The following is a 24,701-nucleotide window of genomic DNA, read 5'->3' as shown; positions in this document are numbered from 1 at the left end:
CTCTTTTTGTCTAGCTCTGATGATTTTAATTGATATGGAAGAAAAATATATATTTTAAACATTCTTGTTTGTGCATGGAGTTGAAGAAAAGCTATGTGTGTCTCAAGAGAGTGAAGGCAGTTATGTAGGAGAGCTGGCTTGGTAGGCAAAATGGATGAAAATGTTGCACAGGCATTTTTATGTATGCTGAAGCGTGCTTTAAGAGTGCTCCAATACATGTCTCATTTTAGAAGGTGAGACAAAGACAAAAGCAACATGGGAGGTAAGTTATTTTAATTAATTTAAATCAAGCTACAAACTTAAGTATATATAGCACCTCCAGAAAATAATCCAGTCCCCATTGTCTGTGTTTCTCTGAGAAGTCATCAGCTTTTTGAAGACACTTAATTTCACAGCAGTCACCTGAAAATGAGGAAAGAGTAACAAATTATTGCATGATTAGTCACTGAAAAATGCAAACTGTTAGGGGGAAAAAAAAAAAGAATCTTATCCACAGATTCCCTCACAGTCCCTAACACATGCACACAAATGCACTAGGGAAAACTTATCCATCCAGGGCAACGAAGATGATTAAGAGAGTGGAGCATCTCCCTTATGAGGAAAGGCTGAGGGAGTTGGGGCTCTTTAGCTTGGAGAAGAGGAGACTGAGGGGTGACCTCATCAATGTTTATAAATATATAAACGGTGGGTGTCACGAGGATGGAGCCAGGCTCTTCTCGGTGACAACCAACAGTAAGACAAGGGGCAATGGGTTCAAGCTGGAACACAAGAGGTTCCACTTAAATTTGAGAAGAAACTTCTTCTCAGTGAGGGTGCCAGAGCACTGGAACAGGCTGCCCAGGGAGGTTGTGGATTCTCCTTCTCTGGAGACATTCAAAACCCGCCTGGCCGGCTTCCTGTGTAACCTCATCCAGGTGTTCCTGCTCCGGCGGGGGGATTGGACTAGATGATCTTTCAAGGTCCCTTCCAATCCCTGACATTCTGTGATTCTGTGATCTCTCTTGCACTGGGATGCAACGGTCCATGTCAATGACTCACAGGGCACATACACTGTAGGGGTCTCAGACAGATGTAAATTCCAAAGAAGTGCAATATCAAAGCATTTCAGTAGAAACTTTTAAAATTAAACTCCCACCATCATTCCAGCTTTCATTATTTTGATGGATTTGGGTTGTACATTGGGCATTTCCTTTGTATGGCACATCACTTTTCTTCTTTGGCTACCAAAGTACAGCAGAAACTGTAGAACTACTATGCAAAGGCCTTGCATTAAAACCAGGGTAGTTGGTGGTGAGGTGCAGAGAAAGACAAAATGGTCAAACGGGACTAAGACGGCAGCTACAGGATCACTGAATGCAGTATGAACCCTGGGAGAATGAAAAGATACCAAGGGGAGAAAAGAAACAGCATCTTTTTCTTGGGTTTTCTTCATATTTTTTGAAAGACAGAGAATCTTCCTTGACAGCAACGTCTCTGTGGCTAAGTGATATCTATTTTTACAGTTATTTTTTCATGACCACACCTCTTATCTAAAAAGCAAATGACTATCACTGGTCACAGGGAGAGGTAGAAGCATACAAACACATTTATGTGTTTTGGGAAAAATATCCTAAGGGTTAGCTGAAATATTACTTACGAAACAAGCTTTTAATTTCAGATTCAGGAACATAAAACGGCGGGCCTGAAAGAAAATGAGTGAGGCTAATCAGAGAGAAGACATGGGAAGGAGACAAACATTCACACTGCAGCAGGAGAGCCAGCACCATCACTCACAGCACTTGGCCTGCAATTGGGCCCCAGTGTGTAGCATCATCTGCAGGAACCAGAAAACACCACGTCCAAGAGCTTCTGGCACCTTGGTGGGCCACCAGACAGCTTCAGGTGTTGCTGCTGCCATCACCTCCAGGCTGCAGCCAGGGTAGCCACATTGTCAGAAGTCATGAACATGCCGTGGATACAAGCACTCTCAGTGCGCTGTGTGAATCCAGCCAACAACTGCTTTATGCTATTAATATGATGGCATAATTAAAGCTAAAAGCTGCATAATGTGAGCGGGAGAGCAATGAACTAAGCTGTTGTTGCTTACGATAACAAGACCTATTTTTTCAGGGATAATTATGGTGAAGAGCCTAAAAGCAGCAAGAAATATCTTCCTTTTGAGAGTTCATAACTAAAAAGAAATATTTAAAAATACCTCAGACTTCGGTACGTAATAAAAGTTATAAAAAAATTTTTCCTTGTATGATATTACAGAATTTCACCTCTTCCAAGCATATTCAGTCCATGGTAGAGGCTGGGAGAGAGGCAAAAGATGGGGAGCACATTGGATTGCAAGTATCGGGTAATAAGAGTGAAGCCAAGGTTCTTGGGAGTGCTTTGAGTTCCCTGGGCCAGGCAGGATGTTACGCCGAACATCCACTCTTCCAGTTTCATTGTCATAGCCATGCTTCCAGTTTCATTTCTTCGTTAATATACCATGTCTGTCTTCCACTTACCCTTAACACGTCTGAATGCTAGAGAGAAAGCAAATTTAGTCTCAAGCTTGGTCAACATCTAAAATTTTTAACACACAGTAGTACTGGTGTGTTCAGCTGACAAAGCTATGCTCATAAAAAACTTGGGGAAGATATATATCTATCACATCTATATACCATTTATACTAAAGCATGCAAAATCAAAACATGAACAGTGCAAAGTTCTCACCTTCGTGTTTGTTTGGATCATATGACACCGTAACAAGGAGATAAGAAGAACTTTTTTCCATTAGGGTGATCATCAAACTGACATAGCTAAAAGAAGAAAGTTACACTTTATTATTTTGGAACTGTGAAAACCTTCAAGCATAGCATTCAAAACATTCAGCAAAAGAGGTAACGTATTTCTATGCAGAGACAACTTGAACTGAACTGCAGAGAAACTAAGCAAAGCTAAGTTTGAATTTCATGAGCATGAAATTCATGCTACACATGAAACACCTCAAATAAAGGTTACTGTTTGCACCTCATAAACAAGCATTTATCTTTTTTTGCATATTCATCTCAAAAGTAACAGGCAAGACGTAGTATTCCTTTGCCACAGTCTAGAAAACAGTACCAATCTTTTAAAATTAGTGTGAATCCAAGATTATGTATCTAATTAAAAAATCCTGGGGTTAGGGTCAAAACATATTTGGGTTGGCTATGGGCAAGAATGAAAAATTGCAGTAAAGAAGCGAGGGGCAAAAGAAAAAAGAGATGGGGTAAAAAGGAAATAATAAAATTCAGATGAGACTTGCAGCTCTGCTTCTGCTGGGTTGCAACAAACCACATATTTTCCCACCAAGAGGCAGGGCGGCTTCCTTGAAGGAAGTTCACAAATCTCGAGTACAGCACTCTGCAACTGCAGCTAGTGCTTGCGGTAGAGAAGAACTCGTGTATGTTACTTCTTTAAATGAAAGAGGGCTCATCGACAAGTGGCAGGAGGAAGAACATGTGTCACTGCATACATTAAAGACAATAACAAAGCAAACTTACTAACCGTTGTCTGTCGCATGGATTCACAGCTACTAGAGCTCCTCTGTCCCAAACCCCATCAAACTTGCCAACTATTGAACTATAGAGAGATGAGGAAAAGGCATAAAAATACTAAAAAAGCACATTCATTTTTATTCAGATACTTCTGTGAAATCACAAGTATTCTCCATCTAGCTGTGCAGATCCCCCACTACTGTTTTGTCAGAGTCCAGCATTTTTGTGATCCAAAACAATATGAACTGTAAACTAAGAAACCCCCCTGGTACACGGCCCTGCTGCCATAGCAAAGAGGTGCTGGAATTGCTCAGCATTTCCCCATCATTAGTGGGTGCTGTGACAAGGCAGGGAGCGCAGAAAGTAGCTTAAACACATTCGGGCTACAAGGCTGGGATTTTTGGCAACTGTACCCTGCCATGACCCTTGTGGCAGCACTAACATGCATTCATGCATTCAGTTCTCGGTCACCTTCTACAAGCCACACGTGATTTCAAATGTAGGTTAAGGAAGGTGCCTCACTGCTTCACCATCATCGAACTCAGCACACCCAGTAATTTTACAGACTTCAGTTCCCAGCTAGATGCACAGGACAGTTAAATTTCAGCTTGCAGTTTGTTTAATGTTAGAAAAGCTAAGTTACACTGCTGCTCACCTCAGGCTACCACTGCCAAAGACATTATTTTTATTCCTGGAAAATGGCTTCAGTGACCACCAAAAACCTGCAAGTGGCCAAGACTATTGGGAAGTGCCTTTATTGACAGGTGGTAAGAGCAGTCACAGTGATGCTAGAGATGAGGTTATTTGAGGGGGGAAGGAAGACCCTTGTTTCTGGTAATTATTAAAACAGGAGTTTAGAGAGTAAGGTAGTAATAATGTGAAATGCATAATTTTGAAGAAAGTCTGAAATAAGTTTACTTAGAATAATATGCTATGGAATTGTGCAATACCTTTCTGCCTACTGGGAGAGTGTCAGAGTCCAACTGACCACTTCTTTCTTCACTTTTGTACTGGTTTTGGCTGGGGTAGAGTGCATTTCTTTATAGTAGCGAGTATGAGGCTGGGTTTTGGATTTGTGCTGGAAACAGTGTTGATAACACAGGGATGTTTTAGTTACCACTGAGCAGGGCTTACAGAGAGCCAAGGCCTTTTCTGCTCCTCACACCACCCCACCAGCGTGTAGGTTGGAGGTCCACAAAAAGTTAGGAGAGGACACAGCTGGGACAGCTGACCCCAGCTGACCAAAGGGATATTCCAGACCATAAGACGTCATGCTCAGCATATAAAGCTGGGAGGGAAGCTGGCAGAGGGGCCGCTGCTTGGGGACTGTCTGGGCATCGGTCAGTTGGGGATGGTCAACTGTTTTCATTTGCATCACTTGCTTTTCTTAGGTTGTATTCTCCTCTCTTTTTTCTCTCACAATTTTTAAAAATTTGTTTTTAATTCTTAAACTGTTTCGATCCACAAATTTATTTCTCACTTTTACCCTTCTGATTGTCCCCACCATCCCACTGAGGGTACAGTGTAGGCAAGCAGCTGTGTGGTGCTTTGTTGTCAGCTGGGGCTAAACCATGACAATTTCTTCTCCCTGCCCGCTGCTCAATTCACTGCAATGGCCTTGCTAAGTCTCTGGCATCTAACCCAGAAGCTGATCCTGTATTTCCCACCCTACTGTGATGAGACATGATAACACTTCTAAGCCCTGACTTCTTTTAAAGTTTGCCAAGGCTAAGCATCTATTTTAAATAACCAGCCTCTTAAATGAACAGAGATCTTTAAAGAGACAGTTAAACACGCAATGGGCACAAGGGGGGCAAAGCAAAGTCTAGTGGGGCAGGTGATAAGCTGGATCTTCTGAGGCTTGGCGGCTGTTCTCCTCTCCTCATAGCTGAGTCTGCTGCATGACCTTAGGAAAGCTCCTGAAGTTTTCCGTACTTGGTTTTCTTCCTAACTTTAATCAGTTCTAACTGGAATGGTGGTGGCGGCTCCATGTAGGCATTTCATGTATTTTACTCCCCACCAGTTTCATCAGGGCCTACAGACATCGCGTGCTGCAGGCAGCCTCATGCTGTGGCCTTGCCCCCGTCCTGGTCTCCTGGTTGCTCAGACCTCAGGACCTGCTGAGCATCTGGGTGCTCCCTGTCGATCTGCGCATCCAACTTCCTTCTGGGGAGAACCAAGCCACGAGGAAAAGGTCAAAAAGGCTACACAGCTGTCTTTCATCCTGATGTGGAGGCAGGATGAAGCTAAGGATGAAGCTAAGCTCCTCTTGGGTATACGTTCCATTGTATCACTACCCAATATTTTAGCCCTACGTTATCTCCTGCTATGTGTTTATACAGTATGAGGCATGAGAGATTACAGTCTAGATACTAATACAACTAATAAAAATTAACATGTAAAGCAGAAATTCACACATCTGAAGAAACCCCACTGGACTGAAGCAATAAAGCTGTGAGTCTCTCTCTCTGCATATGTTTAGTAGTTTCAGTTAATGCAATTTTAATCTTTTTCCTTAAAGTTTTGCAGCCGTAATTGTATGAGGAGGTACAATGGTTGTGTAATATAACTGTTTTACATATGTCCCAGAGTGCCCACAAAGAGCAGTTATTCCTGTTACTTGTTAACTAGAGAGAGTCTTTGAAATGTCTCATTCTGACAAAGGTCAGGAACACATTTAAGTTCTCCTGTAATGAATGCTAGGCTAATGGAGATCAAAAGGATTTGTTTGCAGGCCAGCCTCAGCAAGAGAGAAATTAGTTTAATTTCCATAATTACTGGGTAATTAATCAAATTGTCTGTACATAGAAACTAGAAGAGTGTGTGCATTTCACTAGTCACAGGTATCTGCTGACTGCTGTTGGAAATGCAGTTCATACTTTCACCATAACTGCACCCAGTATAGAACCATGTACCCAGAACGCGTATCTGTCAATTTATTTTGTGGATGACAAACTATGTACTGGACCTAGTAATATGCATGGAAAATGTAATTAATTACCTATTTTTAGTGTATTTCATAGTATTATTATAATCATGCTAAGATAGAAACTAAAGATTTTACCATGCTACCTGTTACAAAACGTAGAATTGAATTTTTCAAAAATTGCTGACAAGAAGCTTAAGCAATCCCTGGGCAACCTGTCAACACACAGCAAGGATTTATAGGGAGCTACACAGCAAGTAGCTACACTTCAGGAGCAAGGAAGGGAGGGAAACCAGGCAGTATCTACAAAGTCACATTCAAATACAGCCCATCTGTTCCAAGGCACTCGCTTTGCAGGGCTAGTTGTATATATACATTTTTCAAACCAACTGGAGTCAGCCGCACCAGCAGAAGTCTTAGCAATGGTCTATTGTCTAAAATAATTCAGACTCTGGTAATGAATACTTTTTTTTCCTATTTACGCAGATTAGAAAAAAAATCATATAGCAAGCACCATATTCTGGTGTCCTAAACTACCTATTAGTACTAGCTCTGAAAAGCCCATCCAGGTAAAGTTTAGACTTGACCTTCTTCTTATTGAATAGCCATGAAACAAATCCTTGTTCCTGAAAGTTGTTTGTAAGAAAAGCAAACACAAACACACAACTTCATCAAAACCCTATAATCTAGTCAAAACCATGTCTGAGTAAGAACTGCAAGAGGAGGGAACTATAGTGCAGGACTCTGGGCACCTTCAGCTTCCTACAAGACAGACACATCATAAAACCAGAAACAACACCACTTTCTTGCGTGCTCTCCAATTTACAACTACCCCAGCACGCGTCTAGGTCTGAGGACATTTTAGGACAGATTTAAACATGCCTGTTGCCAACACCACTAAGAAACTTCTGAGGACAAATAAATAAGCCAGATGCATTACTGTCCAAGGCAAGGCCTTCTATGCTAGAGGCTGTAGAGAGTCCTAAATCCTCCTGCAGTTTCTGTACAACTCAGCAATTTTCAAAATTCTCCCACCAGCTGACACTTGAGCAGAAGGTCAGGTGCAAAGCCACCAAAAAATCTGAGAAGTGATGCTTGGAGCCACAGACCACAATGGGTTGAAACATTTTTCATGAATCAGTAGTATGGACTGTATTGAAGTATTTTGCATTTTCTGTTGTGTCTTTTAACTAAGAAATATAGACATTTTAGCACTAAAAATCATTCAGAAGACATTACTAAGCCTAGCCATGATTGTTAAAGATACTTGCAGAGTCAGTGTTTGATAATATATTAAGTAGCCACATATACTGGAGAGATGTAATGTAGCCTAAGCCCATCCAGAAAAGTATATTAAGTAAAGCAGTAGACACATACAATCAATGGGTACAGCTTACTTACACATATGTTAATCATTACTTTGGGAGAAATATATTTAGTACTTAGATAAAGGAAAAGCTGTCTAAGAAGACACCTCTGGGTATATTCTCTTTACTTTTACTAAGCTACTCTAAGTAAGGAATTGTGCTATGGTTTGGCTTCATAGAATCTATCATTAAAGATGATTCATTTTTACTGTAAAAGCAAACATGGTTTTGTATAACTTTTCATAGAATCATAGAATCATTTCAGTTGGAAGAGACCCTCAGGATCATGGAGTCCAACCATAACCTAACCTAACTCTAGCACTAAACCATGTCCCTAAGAACCTCGTCTAAATGCCTTTTAAACCCCTCCAGGGACGGTGACTCCATCACTTCCCTGGGCAGCCTGTTCCAATGCCTGACAACCCTTTCCGTGAAGAATTTTTTCCTAATATCCAATCTAATTTTACAAGACAGCTTAGAACAAGAAGCCCATTTAAGTATACTTACTTTGAATCATTATCTAACGGTCAAGAACAAGTTTTTTGTTGGAGATTGGCTATTCGCATTTCTCATACAAGTTAATAAGAGTTTTCTTGAGAGCACCTGTTCCAAATCTTTATGGCTGATTCAAACAAAATAATATGACAGTGTTATGACAATATTAATACATGTTTGATTATACAGAATTTTAAATCACACTGTGCAATCTTACCTGGACAAATCATAAATACTGCAGCAGTACAGAGAAATGTTCCCAGAGGTACTCTACAATAAAAAGAAAAGGAAACAATAGCTATTAGCAAACTATCATTAAATATATACATAGAGGTGTATATTTATACTTTATATCCTAAAAAATTCACATACACTATTTTAAAATATACACTTAGGTGTAATAGGGGAAAACTCTGAGAAACATTTTTAGATTTTCTTTACTGAGGTACTTTTCCTGATCCCATCCAGAGAAGTTCTGATCTCTCAAGGCAGGCAACTGTCTCACCTTAAAATACATTTACTTTACATTCAGGTGCTTCAGTATCATAGGAAGAGAAAGCCAAAGTCACAAGCTCAAAAGAAGAATTTCTCAGTCCAAAATTACAACTCAGAGCTTCCTTTCAGACCTCTTCAGGAGAGGGGAATGACTACCAGTAAGACAGAGACATAAAAGCAGAATGACTTGTTTGCTCAGCTATGCCTGCATTGCATGATTAACCACACCAGACCATTTGACAACGTACAAAACATACCTGCAGCTTTTTTGCTCCTGAAATCTCTGGCACTGGCTCCTCACAATAAGGCAGACTGTGTTCTGAAAAAAATTCCTTCAGTGCTTGCTCGCTGACTTCCACACCGACAACACTGTGTCCCATGTCCGCCAGCCTGCACGCAGCACAGAGAGGTCCCAAGTTTACGTGACACCCACAAGTTGGGCCATTACCAAATGCGTATCTCCCATGCAGCATCTATTCATCAGGGAAACCCTGTTTTTAGGATGCACTGGTATATCTAACCCTGACTCTCTGGAGTGTCTGCGTTATATTGAACACCTCACCCCTGTGACTGGAGCTTAAATTAGCGCCCCTCAGCATACAGCTGATGAGGATTTACAGGCTCTGTTTAGATTATTCATTTATTTCTGTGAACTCGATGAAAACAAAAGGCGATTACACAGAGAAACTGTCCATTTCGGCTTACAGAAATGTGTTCTGCTCCGAAGCGCAGCGGCTGAGGCCGGCTGCCCGCCCAGCTGCCTCTGTGGCTTTGGCGGGGGGGGAGCCGTAACCTCTTCACTGCTGCAGCTCCGTGCCACAGCAACGCGCGTCAGAGCTCGCCGTCAGCTGGCCAAGCAGTCGTTGTGATAAAACCGCATAGCTGGAACTAATTTGATTTCTTGAGGATGTAGTTCAATGAGGGTTTTTCGGTTTGTGTCACCTCCCTCCAAGAAAAAAAAATCACCAGCTTACACAGCTTCTAATTATAAATATAAGCCAGGTGAAAAAAAGGTAGAAGTGAAAAAATCAGTTTAAAAAAGAAGTTATATTTAGCCCAAACCACTTAAGTTCCCAGTGTGACATGCCACATGGTCCCATGAAAACATGCTCTGGCACAAGTGGCCCCATTGCAGGCAATTTGAGCTGGCATTGCCATCAAAAGAAGCAGTGGCAAAGGCATAGCTTCACTCACAAATTCAGCGTTCCCCAGGCTGAACCTGGGACAATCAGGAGGACTTTCAGGTTAGTCCTTAGCCATCTCATTTATGCTACTATACAAAACGCCAGCAAATGAAGCCAAACTTCCTCCTCCCTCCAGCGACGCTGCTTTCCTACCAGCCAAGATGCGGCACATTTCCATTGGCCAACATAAGGCTGGGAATTCCCCTTCCCCCTCCCCACATCAAGTAAGATTTTTGCTTTTATAATCCGTGCTTTACCATTTCATCTCTACTGCTTTACCACAAAGTGGGAAAAATATCCTCAGTCCACTCTTGCCACTTAAAAGAACATCCAGGTACTTCTGTAAGAGCCTGCAGAAGAACAGCCATGTTTTACTTGATGCTGTATTTGTGCTGACATGTTGAAAGCCAAATGCTACACACTACACCAGGTTAACAGCAAACTCCATGATGGAGTACAGGTTCTTAGTTCGACCTGTTTCATATCATTAGAAATCAAAACATAAAATAAAAACATTCACTTTCCGTCTACTTAGAAAGTAAATTTAATTTCTGTTAGAAAATAACACATTTCTCTTTGTTCTCTGTATGTTTGTCTTTTCAAGTAAACCAACAAACCAACCCACCTCTAAGAAGGCCACAACAGACAACTTAAATATAATGATTATTAAACTTCTGTGTCAATCAAATCACTTATATGGGTCTTAAATGTAACTTGGTTGCAAGACTATATAACAGGTTTGCTCTGTTAGGTACCTTTCTTCCAGTGCACAATAATTGCTCCAATGCTCTCTGCATATTGTTTTAGGCCCCAGTTCCATAACTTACAAAAGGCAATGCAGAGCTTCTGCATCAGAAAATTTAAGATTCTTAGTCAAGCTGTTGACACAGGCTAGACATGAGGAAGAAATGTTTTACAATGAGGGTGGTGAAACACTGGCACAGGTTGCCCAGAGAGGTGGTAGATGCCCCATATCTGGAGACATTCAAGGCCAGGCTGGACGGGGCTCTGAGCAACCTGGTCTAGTTGAAGATGTCCCTGCTCATGGCAGGGGGTTGGACTAGATGAGCTTTGAAGGTCCCTTCCAACCCAAACTATTCTACGATTCTATTCAAGCTTTATAGTTTAAAATCTGATTTAAAAGTTCAAAACTCAATGCAATCCTTTCTCTTCTCTGCCCTTTTTTTTGACAAAAGCAGGTTACAATAATATTTATTTTACTTTCAAGCCATGTAAAATAATTTTCCTTTTTTTGTAAATGGTCCATTTTCTGTTTAGAGTTTTTTGAATGAGTTAAGTCCCTCAGCTCACAACATTTCTTTAAACAGCTTAGGCAGAAGGGTGAAGTCACGTACGGATGCACTTGTTCCTTATGAAACCCAATGTTACCCATTTCCCATTTTTGCAGCCATTCCTCCTCAGTCACCACTCTGTCTTTTTGTGACCCAATATCAGTGCTTTCCAGGATCCTGCACACATCTGCCGAGCGGTCCATCGTCCCCAGGCTGTGCTAGTAGCTGTGGAAAAAAAAGAAAGAAAAATTACCCCCACTCGATGAATAGTTTGGAACTGGCTCTCGCTTCCTAGGATCAAATAAAAAATGAGTGCAGTTTAAGAGATTATTATTTGGCGGCTATTTAAATGTAGCTGATCGAACGTGGCTTCAGCTGGATTGTTTGGTTTGGGTTTTTTTGGTTTTGTTTTGTTTCGTTTTTTTTTTTTTTTTCCGGAGTGAAACCTGCCCAAACGCGCCCTGTTCAGCATTACGGAAACGCCGGTGACCTCTCGTTTTGCACACATCTGGAAGCCACCCAGATGCTGCCCGGTTGCCCCGGGGGTACCCGCAGGCCCCGGCCGGGCGCCGCCGCTCACTCAGTCGGTAGATACCGACACTCCCCTCCCATGCGAACCCCGCGGGAAAGAGCAGCGGCTCGGGGCGAAGAAGGGGACGTGGAAGGACGCAGCGGGGCTCGGCGCCTCCCCCCGACCCCTCCCCGGCCGCCCCCCGCCCGGCTGCCGGCGGCGGCGGTACCTGCGCGGCGGCGGCGAGTCCCACGGGGGGCTGCGGGGATGGGGCGGTGCCTCCCCGCCCTCCCCCTCGCTACGCACCGCGGAGAGCGGAAGCGGCGGCAGGAGGAGGCGGGCTGAGGGTGCACGGCACCGGGGAGGAGGAGGAGGAGGAGGATGGCAGTGGGGATGGCGGCGGCGGTGAGTGACCCCCTTCCCCCGGCTGCAGCGCCCGCCGGGGGGCCGCCTGCCCCTCCTCCCCGGGCGGCGGGGCAGGTGCGAGCGCTGCCCCTTCCTCACCTCCCCGCTTCCCCCTTCTTTCCCCCTTCTCTCTCTCTCTCTCTCCTTTCCTTCCCCCTTCTCCTCCCTTTTCTCCCCCGCTGCAGCTCTAGCAGGAGGCGGCGCGGACACGCGTGAATGTGGTCTCCGGCCCCCGAGTGACCCGGCCCCGAGGTGAGTTGCCAGGCGGCTCCGTCGCGCCGGCCGCAAGCGCCTCCCCCGCCGCCCGCCGGCACCCCCGGGGCGCCTCCGGTGACATCCCCTGGGGGACACCCCTCCCCCGGGGACTTCCCCTCGGGACCCCGCTCCCGGCGCCCCCGGCCGCCAGCTGTCACGGCCGGGGCCCCCGCGGCGCCGGGCGCTGCCGAGCCTTGGCCCGGGGACGGCGGCTGCGGGCGGGGGCGGCCCGGGGCGGGGGCGGGCGGCTGTCAGACCCGCCGGCGGCCGACCCGGCGCTGAGCTCTCAAGGTGTCCGCACGTCGTGGTCCCACCTTCCCCTATTTAGCCGGCTGCTCTCGTTTCCTCTCTGTGTCAAGTGTCTGTGTGGTTTATTTTTTTATTTTCTTCAAAAAAAAAAAAAAAATTCCTTTTTCTCTCTTCTTTCTTTTTCCCTTTTTCTCTCTTCTTTCTTTTTCCCTTTTTCTCTCTTCTTTCTTTTTCCCTTTTTCTCTCTTCTTTCTTTTTCCCTTTTTCTCTCTTCTTTCTTTTTCCCTTTTTCTCTCTTCTTTCTTTTTCCCTTTTTCTCTCTTCTTTCTTTTTCCCTTTTTCTCTCTTCTTTCTTTTTCCCTTTTTCTCTCTTTTTCTCTCTCCTCTCTTTTTCTCTCTCCTCTCTTTTTCTCTCTCCTCTCTTTTTCTCTCTCCTCTCTTTTTCTCTCTCCTCTCTTTTTCTTTTTTTTTTTTTTTGTTTTTTCTTTTTATTTTTTTCTCTTTTTTTTTTCTGTTTCCTCCTTTTTTCCTCCCCCCGCCCAAGACCAACTTGCTGTGAACTGTATGGGTAAACCCCACAAAGCTCTCCCATATAGGCCACGCGTTACATACGGATGAAATGTTAACAGAATGTGACAATGTGTCATGCACCTCTCTCTCTTTCTCTCTCCTTTTAAAGGGATTATTTCCTCAGCTAATATGATAACGTTCATAGGATGCAGAGTCATATAAAGCTTAGTAAAGTAAGCGATGTTTGCTTGTTCTTCAAAAAGCTGTGGGGTTTTTTGGGGTGTTGTTTGTTTTGAGAGGGAAACTGGGGACAAAGTGGCATACAGCTGGAAGCAATGGCCTTGCTTACAGTTATATGCATAAGCTGCTCTCTTTTTCTTTCTCTTTTTCTCCCCACCTCCCTCTTCCCCCTCCCACAGTGGCTATAGCAAAACTATGTGATTCCATACAACTGGGCTCTGCCCTTCAAAACGGGAGGCCTCTCTGAATCTTCAATATTTTTACCAAACTTCTTAGTGAATGATAACTGCTGCCTTTTCTTTTTCTAACCCTGTATACGCAATAGAACAGCTCCATATCCTTTTACCTTCATGGCTGAGGAGCCTCACAGCAGCAGCAGTCTGTGATCACCTGGCAGTCACCAAAATGAGTCGCCTGGTGCCTTTGCTCAGCACTAGGGCAGTTTGTAGCCTCTGACCGTAAAGGCAATGCTGCCTGTAGGAACGATTACCTAGCGTCAGAAACTGAGGTGGTAGAAAGACATGTTGTTGTGCCACTGATCCAGAAGGAAAGCTCCTGGGAAATAAAGCCGCCATTTCCTGGGGCGTTACGCAGTAGTTTAGGGAAATCTCATGTAAATGAAACTGGTTGGTTTTCCTTTCTTTACTCTCCAACCTCATCCACCCACATACAGTGGGAAGTTATGGTGGAGTCATGGGTTTTTTTTTTTTTAAATGATAAAGACTGACTTAATTATTTTTTTCCTCCATCTAATTAGTTATAATTGGGGGAGACTTGCATACAAAAAAGAAAGTTATTTTTTGTATTGAGTTGTCTGAACTAATTTTTCACTTATGTGGATATCGTCGTGTGATTTACTTTCCCCATCCAAATCAATTGCTTCTATCTTGAGAGGAGAATGAAGCACTAATTTACTTGGTTTGCATTAGCTTCATTTGAAACTTGTTAAGAATGCCCCTTCTCTCTTCCTGTTACCTTTACTTTTAGCAGAATTCACAAACAAAGCTACTGCTACCATGTCCATCACTGTCAGTTTGAACAAGGCAAATGCAGCCTGGAACAGAGAGAATTGAGAAGTCTCAAATATATTAAAAAAAATAAAATACAAACTGATCCCTACTACAAGAAGATAACATTGATGATGCAGTTCTGTAGTAGAAGGTGTTTCTTTCCACTTCCTTTCTGTATGTGGTAGAGCACATTTAGATCTAATTCTTCCTCTAGGCTCTATTTATTTGTGTTTTACTCCCTGTGAAAATAATTCCTTTGATAATGCTGCTTTAAATATGCTTTCATATTTCTGCAGCATACTTTCTTACATTCCATGCTTTCCAGCTTACATGATAAACTGTGATCTTTTCCATGTTCCCACAGATATAGTCAAAGAACACTATAGAGCTCTCTCGTGGAGTAAACCTTTTATTTTCTCCTATAGTATCTTTAACAACAAAGTTTGTAATATTCCAGTCACCTACAATTGCAATGCAACTGCGGTTTAGTCTTTAAATTCTGATGTACTTCCTTAGGAGGCTGTGCAAGTCTTGGAACTGGTTGTTCACATGGTATTAAACATCTCTTCAGTACGCTGTTTGGGGGAGTGCTTTACGGTGCAAATGTTTTGCTACCAATGAATGAGTAGTTAGCAGGACTAGCTTTAGCTTGGAGTGGTATTTCAATGCTTGCATTATGAGCTGATGTCTAGTCGCTTTGCCAACCCAAATTCCAGTCCAGGTCTTCCCGTAATGCAAATCAGATTACTGAAATCCAGGGTATGCTGATCTGGAACAGTCTGTCAAGATGTACTCAAGGATCTAATCTTAACTCTGAATTTAGTTTAAAATAGTAGTATTGTTCCTTCGCCGTAATGCTTCATTCTCGTTTCCCTCCTGAATTAATAGTGAAGCTAAACAGATTCTTACCTAGGTAACTCCAACAAAAGTAGCATTATGAGTGGCTGTCCTGCCCAGGCAATTAGACAGCTCTGCAAAGTCAAGCAATTTAATTTTTTTCATAAATACGGCCTACCTTGTTTTGCAGATCGAATAATACAATGTCAACTGGAAGGGTACGAACAAAAAAAAAGGCATGTTCTTCAGACCAGTCTCCAGACAACCTTCCTCTGAGGAGTTCTGGAAGACAGGTATTTATAATAATTTAAAAACACATGGGTTGGTACTCTGCTATTTTTTATTTTCTGTTGGCATTTATAAAGAAAACGGGCTTCATTGTGTATAAGTTAGGACTCAGAGTACTTATTCAGAAAGAGGGGGAAGTAGTTAATTGTGTGAGCAAGTAGGCAAAGTGTTTCATTTGTGAACAATATTCAGAAAAGACAAATGCTCAATATAACCTGTAAATACTTGATGTGTTAAAAATGCGATCACAGATTTCTCTACAGCCAGACAAAGCTGTCTGCCCACCCAGACAGAGGCCTAAACCAACACGACACACAGTACCTTTGAGGCCCAGAAGAGACATTTGGTATACAGCTCTGTATCTGGAGTCCAAAAAAAGCCCCAAGTCTACCCTAATATTTTATTTGAGGCACAGATAAGATTGCCACTATTAATATCAAGAAGTATGTGAAGAAGATATTTTCTTTTTCTGAAGGAGAAATAAAATGAACACGTGAGGATTGACTCATTAGCATGTGATGGAGCATAAAACATGATTTAAACTGGAAGCTTTGCTTATAATTCCTTCAATGGCATCACTTAGACTAAGGCAAGACATTTTTAGCTTTAAATTATATTTCCAGCCTTACTGTTTGGAGTTTTTTTGGGAGAAAAACTGACCTACTTTGACAGCTGTTTCATGCTGCAGCTATTTCACAATGGATACAAAAATTTTCATTAGTAGCATTCTTAACCATTTGATGCTACCCACAAGCTGCAAAACGGTCTTAATGCCATTTTGTAGAAGAAGCATTTGTGTAATTTCTGGTCAGATTTCAGCTATTCTTTATTAGGTGAAGAAGAAAGCGGCTGAAGCAGCAGATGATGATGATGAAGCATCAGAGAAGAAATATAGAAAGTGTGAAAAAGCTGGATGCACTGCAACATGTCCTGTTTGCTTTGCCAGTGCAGCTGAAAGGTTTGATTCTTTTTATTTGCATTTTCTATGGATTTTTTCTAAACTTGCAGATGAAGTTTAGGATCCTAACTTTATTCTGCAAAATCCCTTAGTTTCTAAATGTAGAGGAAGAATTGAAGGTTCTAATATTAGTCTTAAGATGCCAGGAAAGTGTCACAAGTTATTCCTGTTGTGGATAGCTTTGTTCTGTGGCAGTTGCTAATTCAGATACAAAATATGTTTAGAATACACTTGTTTATGTTATTAATGGTATCTTCTGGAACAAGCCTTGCTTCTCGGAAACTGAGAGCACATTGGTGTAATCTGAGGAAGCTAAAGTCAAGATGGAAAATGAAACTGTTGTTTACTGCATGAAGTCTTTATCCCTCTTGCATTGGAATGCTTTGCAGTCTTAGGTGGAATTGCGACCTGGAAATTTTAGGTGTTGGGAGACAGTCGTACTTATTTGAACTCTTTGTTCTCGAGTTGTTCATGGCTTTCCGTGCACTTGCACGAGTCTGTTTGTATTCTGACCCTGGCGGTACGGAATGCAGGAGACCGGCAAGGTGTATCTGTGATAAGCAACGCGTTCGACCTTGTTATGCAGTGGGCAGACTGCAATTATATAGCATTCCTCCCTCCCTGGTTAATTGAGACAAACTTTCCTTGTTTTATTTATTTTCCAATGATATAAAATAATTCAGCGCTTCATTTAGTTAGCTATGTGGCTTGTTCCTTGGTGGCAGGAGGTTCTGGATGTTGTCATAGGAAAGTCAAGTATTTTGGTGGTCGCATAGGAGTCTTGTAGGGGAAATGAGCACCTGAGAGATCAGCATCGGTGATATTACGCTTTTTTAATTTAGGAAACAATAGATACTGCTTAGTCATCTTTTTGAATTGTTATTTTAATATTTTTCTTTCCTCCCCTCCCACCCCCTGAAGTACATACTTTCAACATTATTTATTTGAGATGAGATCATTTCATGGCTATTTCAGTTAGTAGCTTAGGTCACTGCTTTTTACCTTGTGCTTTTATCTTGAACCATTTCATTGAGTTTAATGGGAGTTTTCTAAGTGAGGAGAAATTGCTTTTTCTGATTAATCTAATCTTTGCTAATGGATATTTCTTTCTGAGAGTAATAAAAGAATGAATGACCAGAATGTGTAACTGCTTCCTTAGGGTTTTCTTTCATTGGCTTAAAATCGCAGTCAACTCGATCACGTGAAAAAAATAGGCAACATCTGTTTTGTGTTCGGATTTGCCTTTATAGTTTTGTCAGTTGTTCTGGGGGTGGGATGTTGTAATGATTTATAAATCAATTGATCACACATACAAGAAAAATACTAATTTAAGTGATCCTTCTTACCGCTGCACTGATATCAGAACAAAATGGAACAAAGTAAAGGAACGGTAAGTTCCTGTGGAGAGGGGCTTTGCCTTATACATTTGCAAAACAGTGTGTCACAGCACATATTGTAAGAGCAAAGGTATTTCATGTTCAGGAAACGTCTGCTTAAGGGGTACTGAAGACAGGCTCAGTTGACCATTGTTAACAAGAGGTTGCTGGAAGCCAGAGCAACTATAAAACCGCAGATTGTGTACATTTTGCCTCCTTTGCATCTGGTGTTGCTTAGTTTGGAAACTGGAAACGTTTGAGACAATTGAAATAATCTTATTGTTATTTGTATGACTGTAGTGCCTTGTGCAAGTCAGCCTTCATGAATGCAACATGAAGCCCTGGCTTCTCCTGAATATTTTGTTCACTGTCAATAGAAAGATTTTTTCCTAAATGTATCATAAAACTATTTCTATGTCTCCTGCTTACAGATGTGCTAAAAATGGGTATACGTCTAGATGGTATCACCTTTCCTGTGGGGAACACTTCTGCAATGAATGTTTTGACCACTATTACCGAAGGTAGATTTACCAATTAAAGTTGTGCCTTTTCAGTGCTTATTAAAATTTGGCAGACGTTAAAACTGTTGAAACATCATGTACATAAACATAATACAAAGACTTGTCTTCTGTGCTTGCTTTATTCAAAGCGAGGCTTCAGTATTGGTGCTAAACCTGCAGGTGTTGTGTGGACTAATCATCGACTTAAGCATAGTGGCGTGGACAAAAGTGGTTACTTTAGGCAGGCTGGTTTGTCTGTACAATTATTTTGAACCTTTTGTCTTTTTTAAAAAACACATCACAGAATTTTAGATGATGAGAGCAGTTTTAAGTAAATCTATTTTATTTCATATAGCAAATTCAGTTTACAGTGTGAGTTCAGGAGACCTTGCCTCTCTGTAACATCGAATCAGTGAGCAGATTTAACCCTTGCAGTTCAGTGACCATGAGGACTCTGGTCAGGCTCACAGAGAGCTTTCAGCTCCAGGCTCCTTCCCGTTTGAGTGGGAGCTGAGTCCAGCTCTACTAACACTTTAGGGTGCTTTTGTGCTGAGCACTACCTGCGACTCAGTCCAGGCCTTAGATAGCGGGTAGTGTGCTCATGATCAACGGGACACAGTGGTCAGGATGCAATTTGTTGCTGTCATTAAGAACCATGACTTTCTCACTTTTTAACAGGAAAAATATAGGACTCTCTACTGCCTTATTTCTCTGTCCTTATATAAAATGTTTAATTTTCAAATAACTGCTCTTGCTTGAAATGAACTAGGTATTCAGTTTTCTGACTGCTTGCTGTCTTCTCTTTTCTTCTTAGCCATAAAGACGGTTATGAGAAATATACTGCCTGGAAAAGGATTTGGACAAGTAATGGTAAAAGTGAGCCCAGTCCAAAAGCCTTCATGGCTGATCAACAGCTTCCGTACTGGGTAAGATGGAGGGTGATTTATTTAATAGGGTATATTTCAGTGTGATGCTCTGCTCTGAGTTTCTGATATTTTATGTTCAAGCAGCATGTCAGCTGAGCTTTTGTGGGGGTTTTCTAGTATTAGAAGACTGTGGAAAAGCTCAAGATAATAATTCTCATCAGCTCCTCCATTATTTGAGACCTTCTCCAGACCCCACAAAGAACAACCTTCTGTTGCTGTTCAGTGAAGTAGCAGCTAAGATGGGTGATGCTCAGGTAGAATAAGACTTGGCAGAGAAAAGACAGTGTGCCAGCTGTGGGAAAGTATGAGTGTGAAAGACTTCCAAAACAGATTTTGTATTTTCCTGGTAAAGGGAGCAGAAGAGAGACTGGAATGGAAATACCTTTGGTGGTGGTGATGGGTTTTTTGTTGTTGTTGTTTCTGAAGTGGTGAACAATGTGTTTTTGCAGTAATGCTTGCTGAACCCAGTGAAGACCATAGTAACTGGGTGTTGAACTAATTTTGGAGTGAGGTTCTGTGGAGAAGTTCAGTCTTACAGGAGGTGGGCGCAAGGTTTCTGTACCTCAAATGGCTTACTTGTGACCTGAGGGTTACATGAGAATGAATTCAACAATTATATTTGAAAACTTACTCACATCTTACTTGTTTCTGATTGGTTAGTTATGCTTCATAAATCTTATCTGTAATCAGACAGCAACAAGTAAAAACATGTTTGTTTTTTGACTAATAGGTGCAGTGCACAAAGCCAGACTGTGGTAAATGGCGTCAGCTGACAAAGGAAATCCAGCTGACACCACAGATAGCAAAAACCTACAGATGTGGTATGAAACTGAACAATTCCACCAAGGTAACACAGAAGATTTTTGCTCACATTGAAAGTAACAACAAGCTGATATTTCTTGTTTGCAGACATTAATTTCTTCTTCTTTGCTGCTTCATGTTTCTAATGTCAAAATTATTGTCTGGTGGCCTGGAGAGCTGCCCACGTGCTGTTGGACTTTTTGTTTCCCAAGTGGAAACGTCAAGAAAAAAGCATCTGGAATACTCTTTCTCTGCACAGTCAGTTGTAAAATCTGTTATTCTGAAGCTACAGAAAGATTATCAGCATGTGCAAAATAGACATACACCAAAATGTTTATTTTGGTTTTGTTTGGCCATGCTTCATTATTGAGGAAAGCATTTGAAAAGCTCAGTAGGCTTTTATTGATTTTTAGCAAGTTTGTCATGGGGCTTTACATGAAAACTTTCAGCTTTGGCATGAAGATAACTCCTGAAATTTGAAAGAGTCCTTATACTGCCATAGTATCTCTATAGTTATGACATGAAAATACTGACAATATCACAACATTTCAAGATGTTCTGGCTTTCATAAAGATCCTCTTAAAATAAAGGAGAAACTTTTTTCATAGTCTAGACTGCAAGAGTCTTTCTGGAAAATGTAGAATCTTCCAGAATTTTTTAATAAAATGCCCTCCCCCCCCTTTTTTTTCCCCTGAATTCATTTGTTTCAACGTTCCGCTAAATTTCATGGAATAAAATATATGTTTTAATATCTGATCAGTAGAAACTATTTAATTTAACAAATGAGAAACATTTTCTGGGGTGTTTTGGCTTTATGGTTGGTGTTGTGTTTTTATGTTTTTAGCTATGCATTTCTCTATTATTTATTTTTACTAACATAATCATCTCTGTTACAGAAGTCTAACACTAATACATTTTTGGTTTGGTTTATAAGTTTATAGAACTATGCAATGGCCAAATTACCTTGTTTTATATTTACTTTTTGTTGTACAGCTCTGATACCATTCACTTTTCTTTCAGACTGAGGGCTCAGATCAGTGCTCCATGCCTGAGGACTTGGTGAGTAGTAGCTGTTCCTCCTCATTTGTCCTAGAGTGTGAAAACAGTCTTAAAGCACGGCATATTTCTTTCCTTTTCTTGGTCCTTTGGCCGATTATGGCTGTGTTTATGCATTTTGCTCAGGAAAACATCAGACACTATTTGCAACAGAGCCTAGAGCCTTCTACTTTCTCACCTTTTTCCTCTTTTCCCTTACCATACCAGTTAGCTTTCAGGTGGTTTGTGGTGTCTTTGAGCTGTGGCCTGTGATTCAAGGTTTACTCCTAATTCTCTTTTTTGATCAGGCAAAACAGTATTCAGTTGCCACCTTTCAAATAAAATTCCCCATCATAAAATTTCCCCATCTTTCAGGTGGTTTCTCTCTTTAGGCAAGGTAGTCTCCTCTTTTTGAAGACTGCAGGAGGACATGAAAACATGTTTTCCCTCTCCTTTCCCTCAGAATACTAAACTAGACAATGCACGTTGATGTTGCAATGGGTTTATGATCACCTAGCCCTGCATTTCAGATTTAGTATGATCTGATGTTCAATAAGCCAATGTTGGCAAGTGTACCTGAGGTACCTTTAGCCCAGGAAACATCCTCAGCTTACTGTTGACTCTTGCAGAAGCTTTGTATTTTTGTTTCCTTAATGCATGTTTGATTTGTAAATTAAGGGTGAATCATTAGTGTTTGTTAGTGTTTTAGGAGGTCTTTGATGGGGATAGCAGAATCTAAAATAAATTGATCAGTTAGTGTAGACTTTTCTAAGTTCAGATTTCTGGATGCATAAACAACTGTAAATGTTTTATACAGGGCCTGATAAGGCATAGATGTGTGGTCAAGGCATGTCTCATCTGTTTGCTTTCCACTTGGGTGTGGAGTTTGTGAAGTTTCAGCTCCATTTCTGACAAAGAGATTAATGCTATAGGTTTTCTGTGTCAGGCTGAGGAAGGGGAAAGAGGGAGAGAAAATGTCTTTATGACTTGCAATTCTGAGATTGGTACTTCTAGTGCTTTTTGGTCTCAGTTTTGGAGGGAGGGGGGGAACTGGTTCATTTTCCAACGTTTTCAAAGTACTGACGTGTTCTCTTCTCCCCTCTTTCCTTCACTTCTCCGCTTGGCCAGAGAGTGGCTGAAGTTTCAGACCATTGGTGGTACTCCATGCTCATACTCCCTCCTTTGCTGAAAGACAGTGTGGCAGCTCCCTTTCTAGCTGCATATTATCCAGACTGCGTGGGCATGAGTCCATCCTGTACCAGCACTAATCGGTTACCTGGTGAATCCAACCTTGTGAAGTTAGAGCACTTAAAGAGCGTGCCTAATTTGACTGGTAAGGGCCATCCGCAGGGCTCTGTTGCTTAAATAGGTGCAATAAATTTTGTCTTCTGAGTTCATAAGGCACATAATACTCTTGATTCAGAAACACTGGTTCTGTTCTCAGCACTAATACACACTCTCTGTGTGACTGCCTCTGTACTTTAATGCAATTTACTCCTTCGTAAGATAAAGGTAACACATTTTGTATGGCATTTCTTCAGGGAGTAAGCACAGACTGCATAGGCTTTTTGTTTACCACCTGTCATTTGTTGATAGAAATGGGAAATTAACATGCGGGTACTTAAAGATTGTTTGCATTCTTAAAGAAATAAAGATTTATCGAAACAAAACATGATTCTGCTAGTTTCGATATTGTGGATCTTTGGGGCTTTAGAGAAAAGGATTTGATTTCTTAAGGCATTTGGATTCTCTTTAGGTTATTTTTTTGCTAATGACAGCTCTGAGACGGACAGCCTGGGAATGCGGATCTGCAGAATAGGTCAGATATAGAGAAAGGTAATTCAGGATTCCCATATTCATCTCGGAGAGCGTGCTTTGAGGAGAGTTCAGCTGCTGTGGCATCTTAGCAGGCTTTGCTCTCCTTAGGTGCTGAAGATAAATCTGTCCATCTATTCAACAGATATTTATCTGCTTAACAAACAGAAAACTTCATTACACAGAACTAGCGATACTGCATGTCGAAGATGATTACCTTTAGTTCCTACCCACTCTGGGCAGTATTGGGAGCTGATGATGAAAGGAGTTCAGGGACCTGCATGAGCCTGTCCAGTGATGCTAGACCTTAGACTTGAGTTTAGATCCTGTTCATTGTTGGACTCATCATGGCATCTGAGGGCACATACTGTTTCTGTGGCAAAACTTAAGCTCTCGTAGGTCCAAGATGTACCCAGGAGGTAGCAGGACAATAATTAATACTGCACAGCCTAGAGGGTAGGAGAGGGGAGAGCAATGTAAGTGAAATCATTCTGAAGGTGGTCAGAGGCCGGAAAGCTTCATTGCTATGTGAGGTCAGTGGATCATCTTAGAGGGAAAAGGATGCGATGCACAATGAAGGTACGATGGAATATGACTAGTTCTTGGTGTGTCTTTATTCAGTTGCAGGCATGAACAAGTATTTCCAGCCTTTTTACCAGCCCAATGAATGTGGGAAAGCACTTTGTGTGAGGCCAGATGTCATGGAACTGGATGAGCTCTATGAGTTCCCAGAATATTCACGAGACCCCACCATGTACTTGGCTTTGAGAAACCTCATTTTGGCTCTGTGGTACACAAACTGCAAGGTAAGAGATGCTAATAGTTAATTTGTTTGTTCACAAATAAGAGCTACTTATTTGGGATGTGGACTCTTTTCTTAGGGATTGGACTCTTCTTAGGTGTCTCCTTATGCACCAGAAAAATTGCTCCTGTCCTTTTGAAAATCCATTCTAAGACTGGATTTTTTTGTTGTTTGTTTTGTTTTGTTTTTGTTTTAATGCCTAGGAGTTTCTTTTGGATTGGATTTTACTGGAATAGCATTGTGAGCATTGCCCCCAGGTAGATTCATTTGGCAATCAGGGATGCATTTCAATACCATTCCTGTACTAATGGAGCACACCATGGAGTTTGCAAGAGTATTTTGTAGACTCACTTGCTTTTATTTCATGTCAGTTTAGCTTAATACTTGTTACCTTACTGTGTCAAGCTGGCTAGTAAGTAACTACCACAAAACCTGTTTTTAAAATGCTCTCAGAAACGTGATTCGCTATTAATTTTTACCACGTGGTTTACAGTTTACATATCATGTAAGCACATGAAAAAAAAGAATATTATATAATCAACACTTTCTATTCTCTGTTTCTCCTTTGCAGGAGGCTCTTACCCCTCAAAAATGTATCCATCATATCATTGTTCGGGGGCTTGTGCGTATTCGCTGTGTACAGGAAATGGAGAGAATACTTTATTTTATGACAAGGAAAGGGCTGATTAATACAGGGATCTTATCAGTCAGTCCTGACCAGTATCTTCTTCCTAAAGAATATCACAATGTAAGTTGCTGTAACAATCCCTACATTATTAGTGCTCTAAAACTACATGGCACATTTTTTTGGTTCTGGCTTTTTTGCTCATTACCTTTGATTCCAAACATTTATGTAAAAATGACTTCTAAAAGCAAACATATTGCATGTTTTTCACATGATTCTTATCTGCCTTCAAT

General features: G+C 41.5%; 2 protein-coding genes across 5 annotated transcripts in view; one reads left to right on the top strand and one right to left on the bottom strand.

Annotated features, from left to right (window-relative positions):
• Positions 1–22: 22 nt before the first annotated feature.
• Positions 23–12,079, bottom strand: TPMT (thiopurine S-methyltransferase). 4 transcript variants are annotated; one of them, XR_010605799.1, is made up of 10 exons: positions 12,006–12,079; positions 11,329–11,490; positions 10,231–10,323; positions 9,047–9,179; positions 8,512–8,564; positions 3,517–3,591; positions 2,704–2,789; positions 2,262–2,513; positions 2,087–2,170; positions 1,660–1,681 (listed from the first exon to the last, which is right to left on the bottom strand). XR_010605799.1 is itself a non-coding variant. In XM_065629290.1 (9 exons), exons 2-9 carry the CDS (start codon positions 11,466–11,468, stop codon positions 287–289), a joined length of 741 nt encoding a protein of 246 aa, XP_065485362.1. In that variant the 5' UTR covers positions 11,469–11,490; positions 12,006–12,079; the 3' UTR covers positions 23–286. The 4 variants fall into 4 exon arrangements, 2 of the variants coding, with proteins under 2 accessions (XP_065485362.1, XP_065485363.1); XM_065629290.1 differs by lacking the exons at positions 2,087–2,170; positions 2,262–2,513 and adding an exon at positions 23–402 and having other exon boundaries at positions 1,637–1,681; XR_010605798.1 differs by having other exon boundaries at positions 2,087–2,513.
• A 46-nt stretch (positions 12,080–12,125) lies between these two features.
• The window catches only part of KDM1B (lysine demethylase 1B), a 31,209-nt gene continuing 18,633 nt past the window's right edge, over positions 12,126–24,701 (top strand). Inside the window, exons 1-11 of the mRNA XM_065629289.1 lie at positions 12,126–12,181; positions 12,367–12,433; positions 15,473–15,575; positions 16,404–16,528; positions 18,336–18,425; positions 19,219–19,330; positions 20,061–20,177; positions 21,152–21,190; positions 22,295–22,499; positions 23,603–23,787; positions 24,355–24,531. Coding sequence (XP_065485361.1) covers positions 15,486–15,575; positions 16,404–16,528; positions 18,336–18,425; positions 19,219–19,330; positions 20,061–20,177; positions 21,152–21,190; positions 22,295–22,499; positions 23,603–23,787; positions 24,355–24,531 — 1,140 coding nt within the window. The 5' untranslated portion in view covers positions 12,126–12,181; positions 12,367–12,433; positions 15,473–15,485. The remainder of the gene's footprint in view (positions 12,182–12,366; positions 12,434–15,472; positions 15,576–16,403; positions 16,529–18,335; positions 18,426–19,218; positions 19,331–20,060; positions 20,178–21,151; positions 21,191–22,294; positions 22,500–23,602; positions 23,788–24,354; positions 24,532–24,701) is intronic.

The sequence above is a fragment of the Caloenas nicobarica genome, chromosome 2 (genome assembly GCF_036013445.1).
Source record: "Caloenas nicobarica isolate bCalNic1 chromosome 2, bCalNic1.hap1, whole genome shotgun sequence".
In the NCBI taxonomy this organism is placed as follows: Eukaryota; Metazoa; Chordata; class Aves; order Columbiformes; family Columbidae; genus Caloenas; species Caloenas nicobarica.
Note: the sequence above shows the minus strand (reverse complement) of the source record. Positions and strands in the feature narration are given on the sequence as shown.

Coding starts and splice junctions, on each gene's coding strand:
- TPMT (XM_065629290.1), bottom strand. CDS start 11,468: ATGGACCGCTCGGCAGATGTGTGCAGGATCCTGGAAAGCACTGATATT. Junction 9,180..10,230: donor AAAGCAGTAGAGATGAAATG/GTAAAGCACGGA, acceptor TGCTGCGTGCAG/GCTGGCGGACATGGGACACA. Junction 8,565..9,046: donor CAGGAGCAAAAAAGCTGCAG/GTATGTTTTGTA, acceptor TTTTTATTGTAG/AGTACCTCTGGGAACATTTC.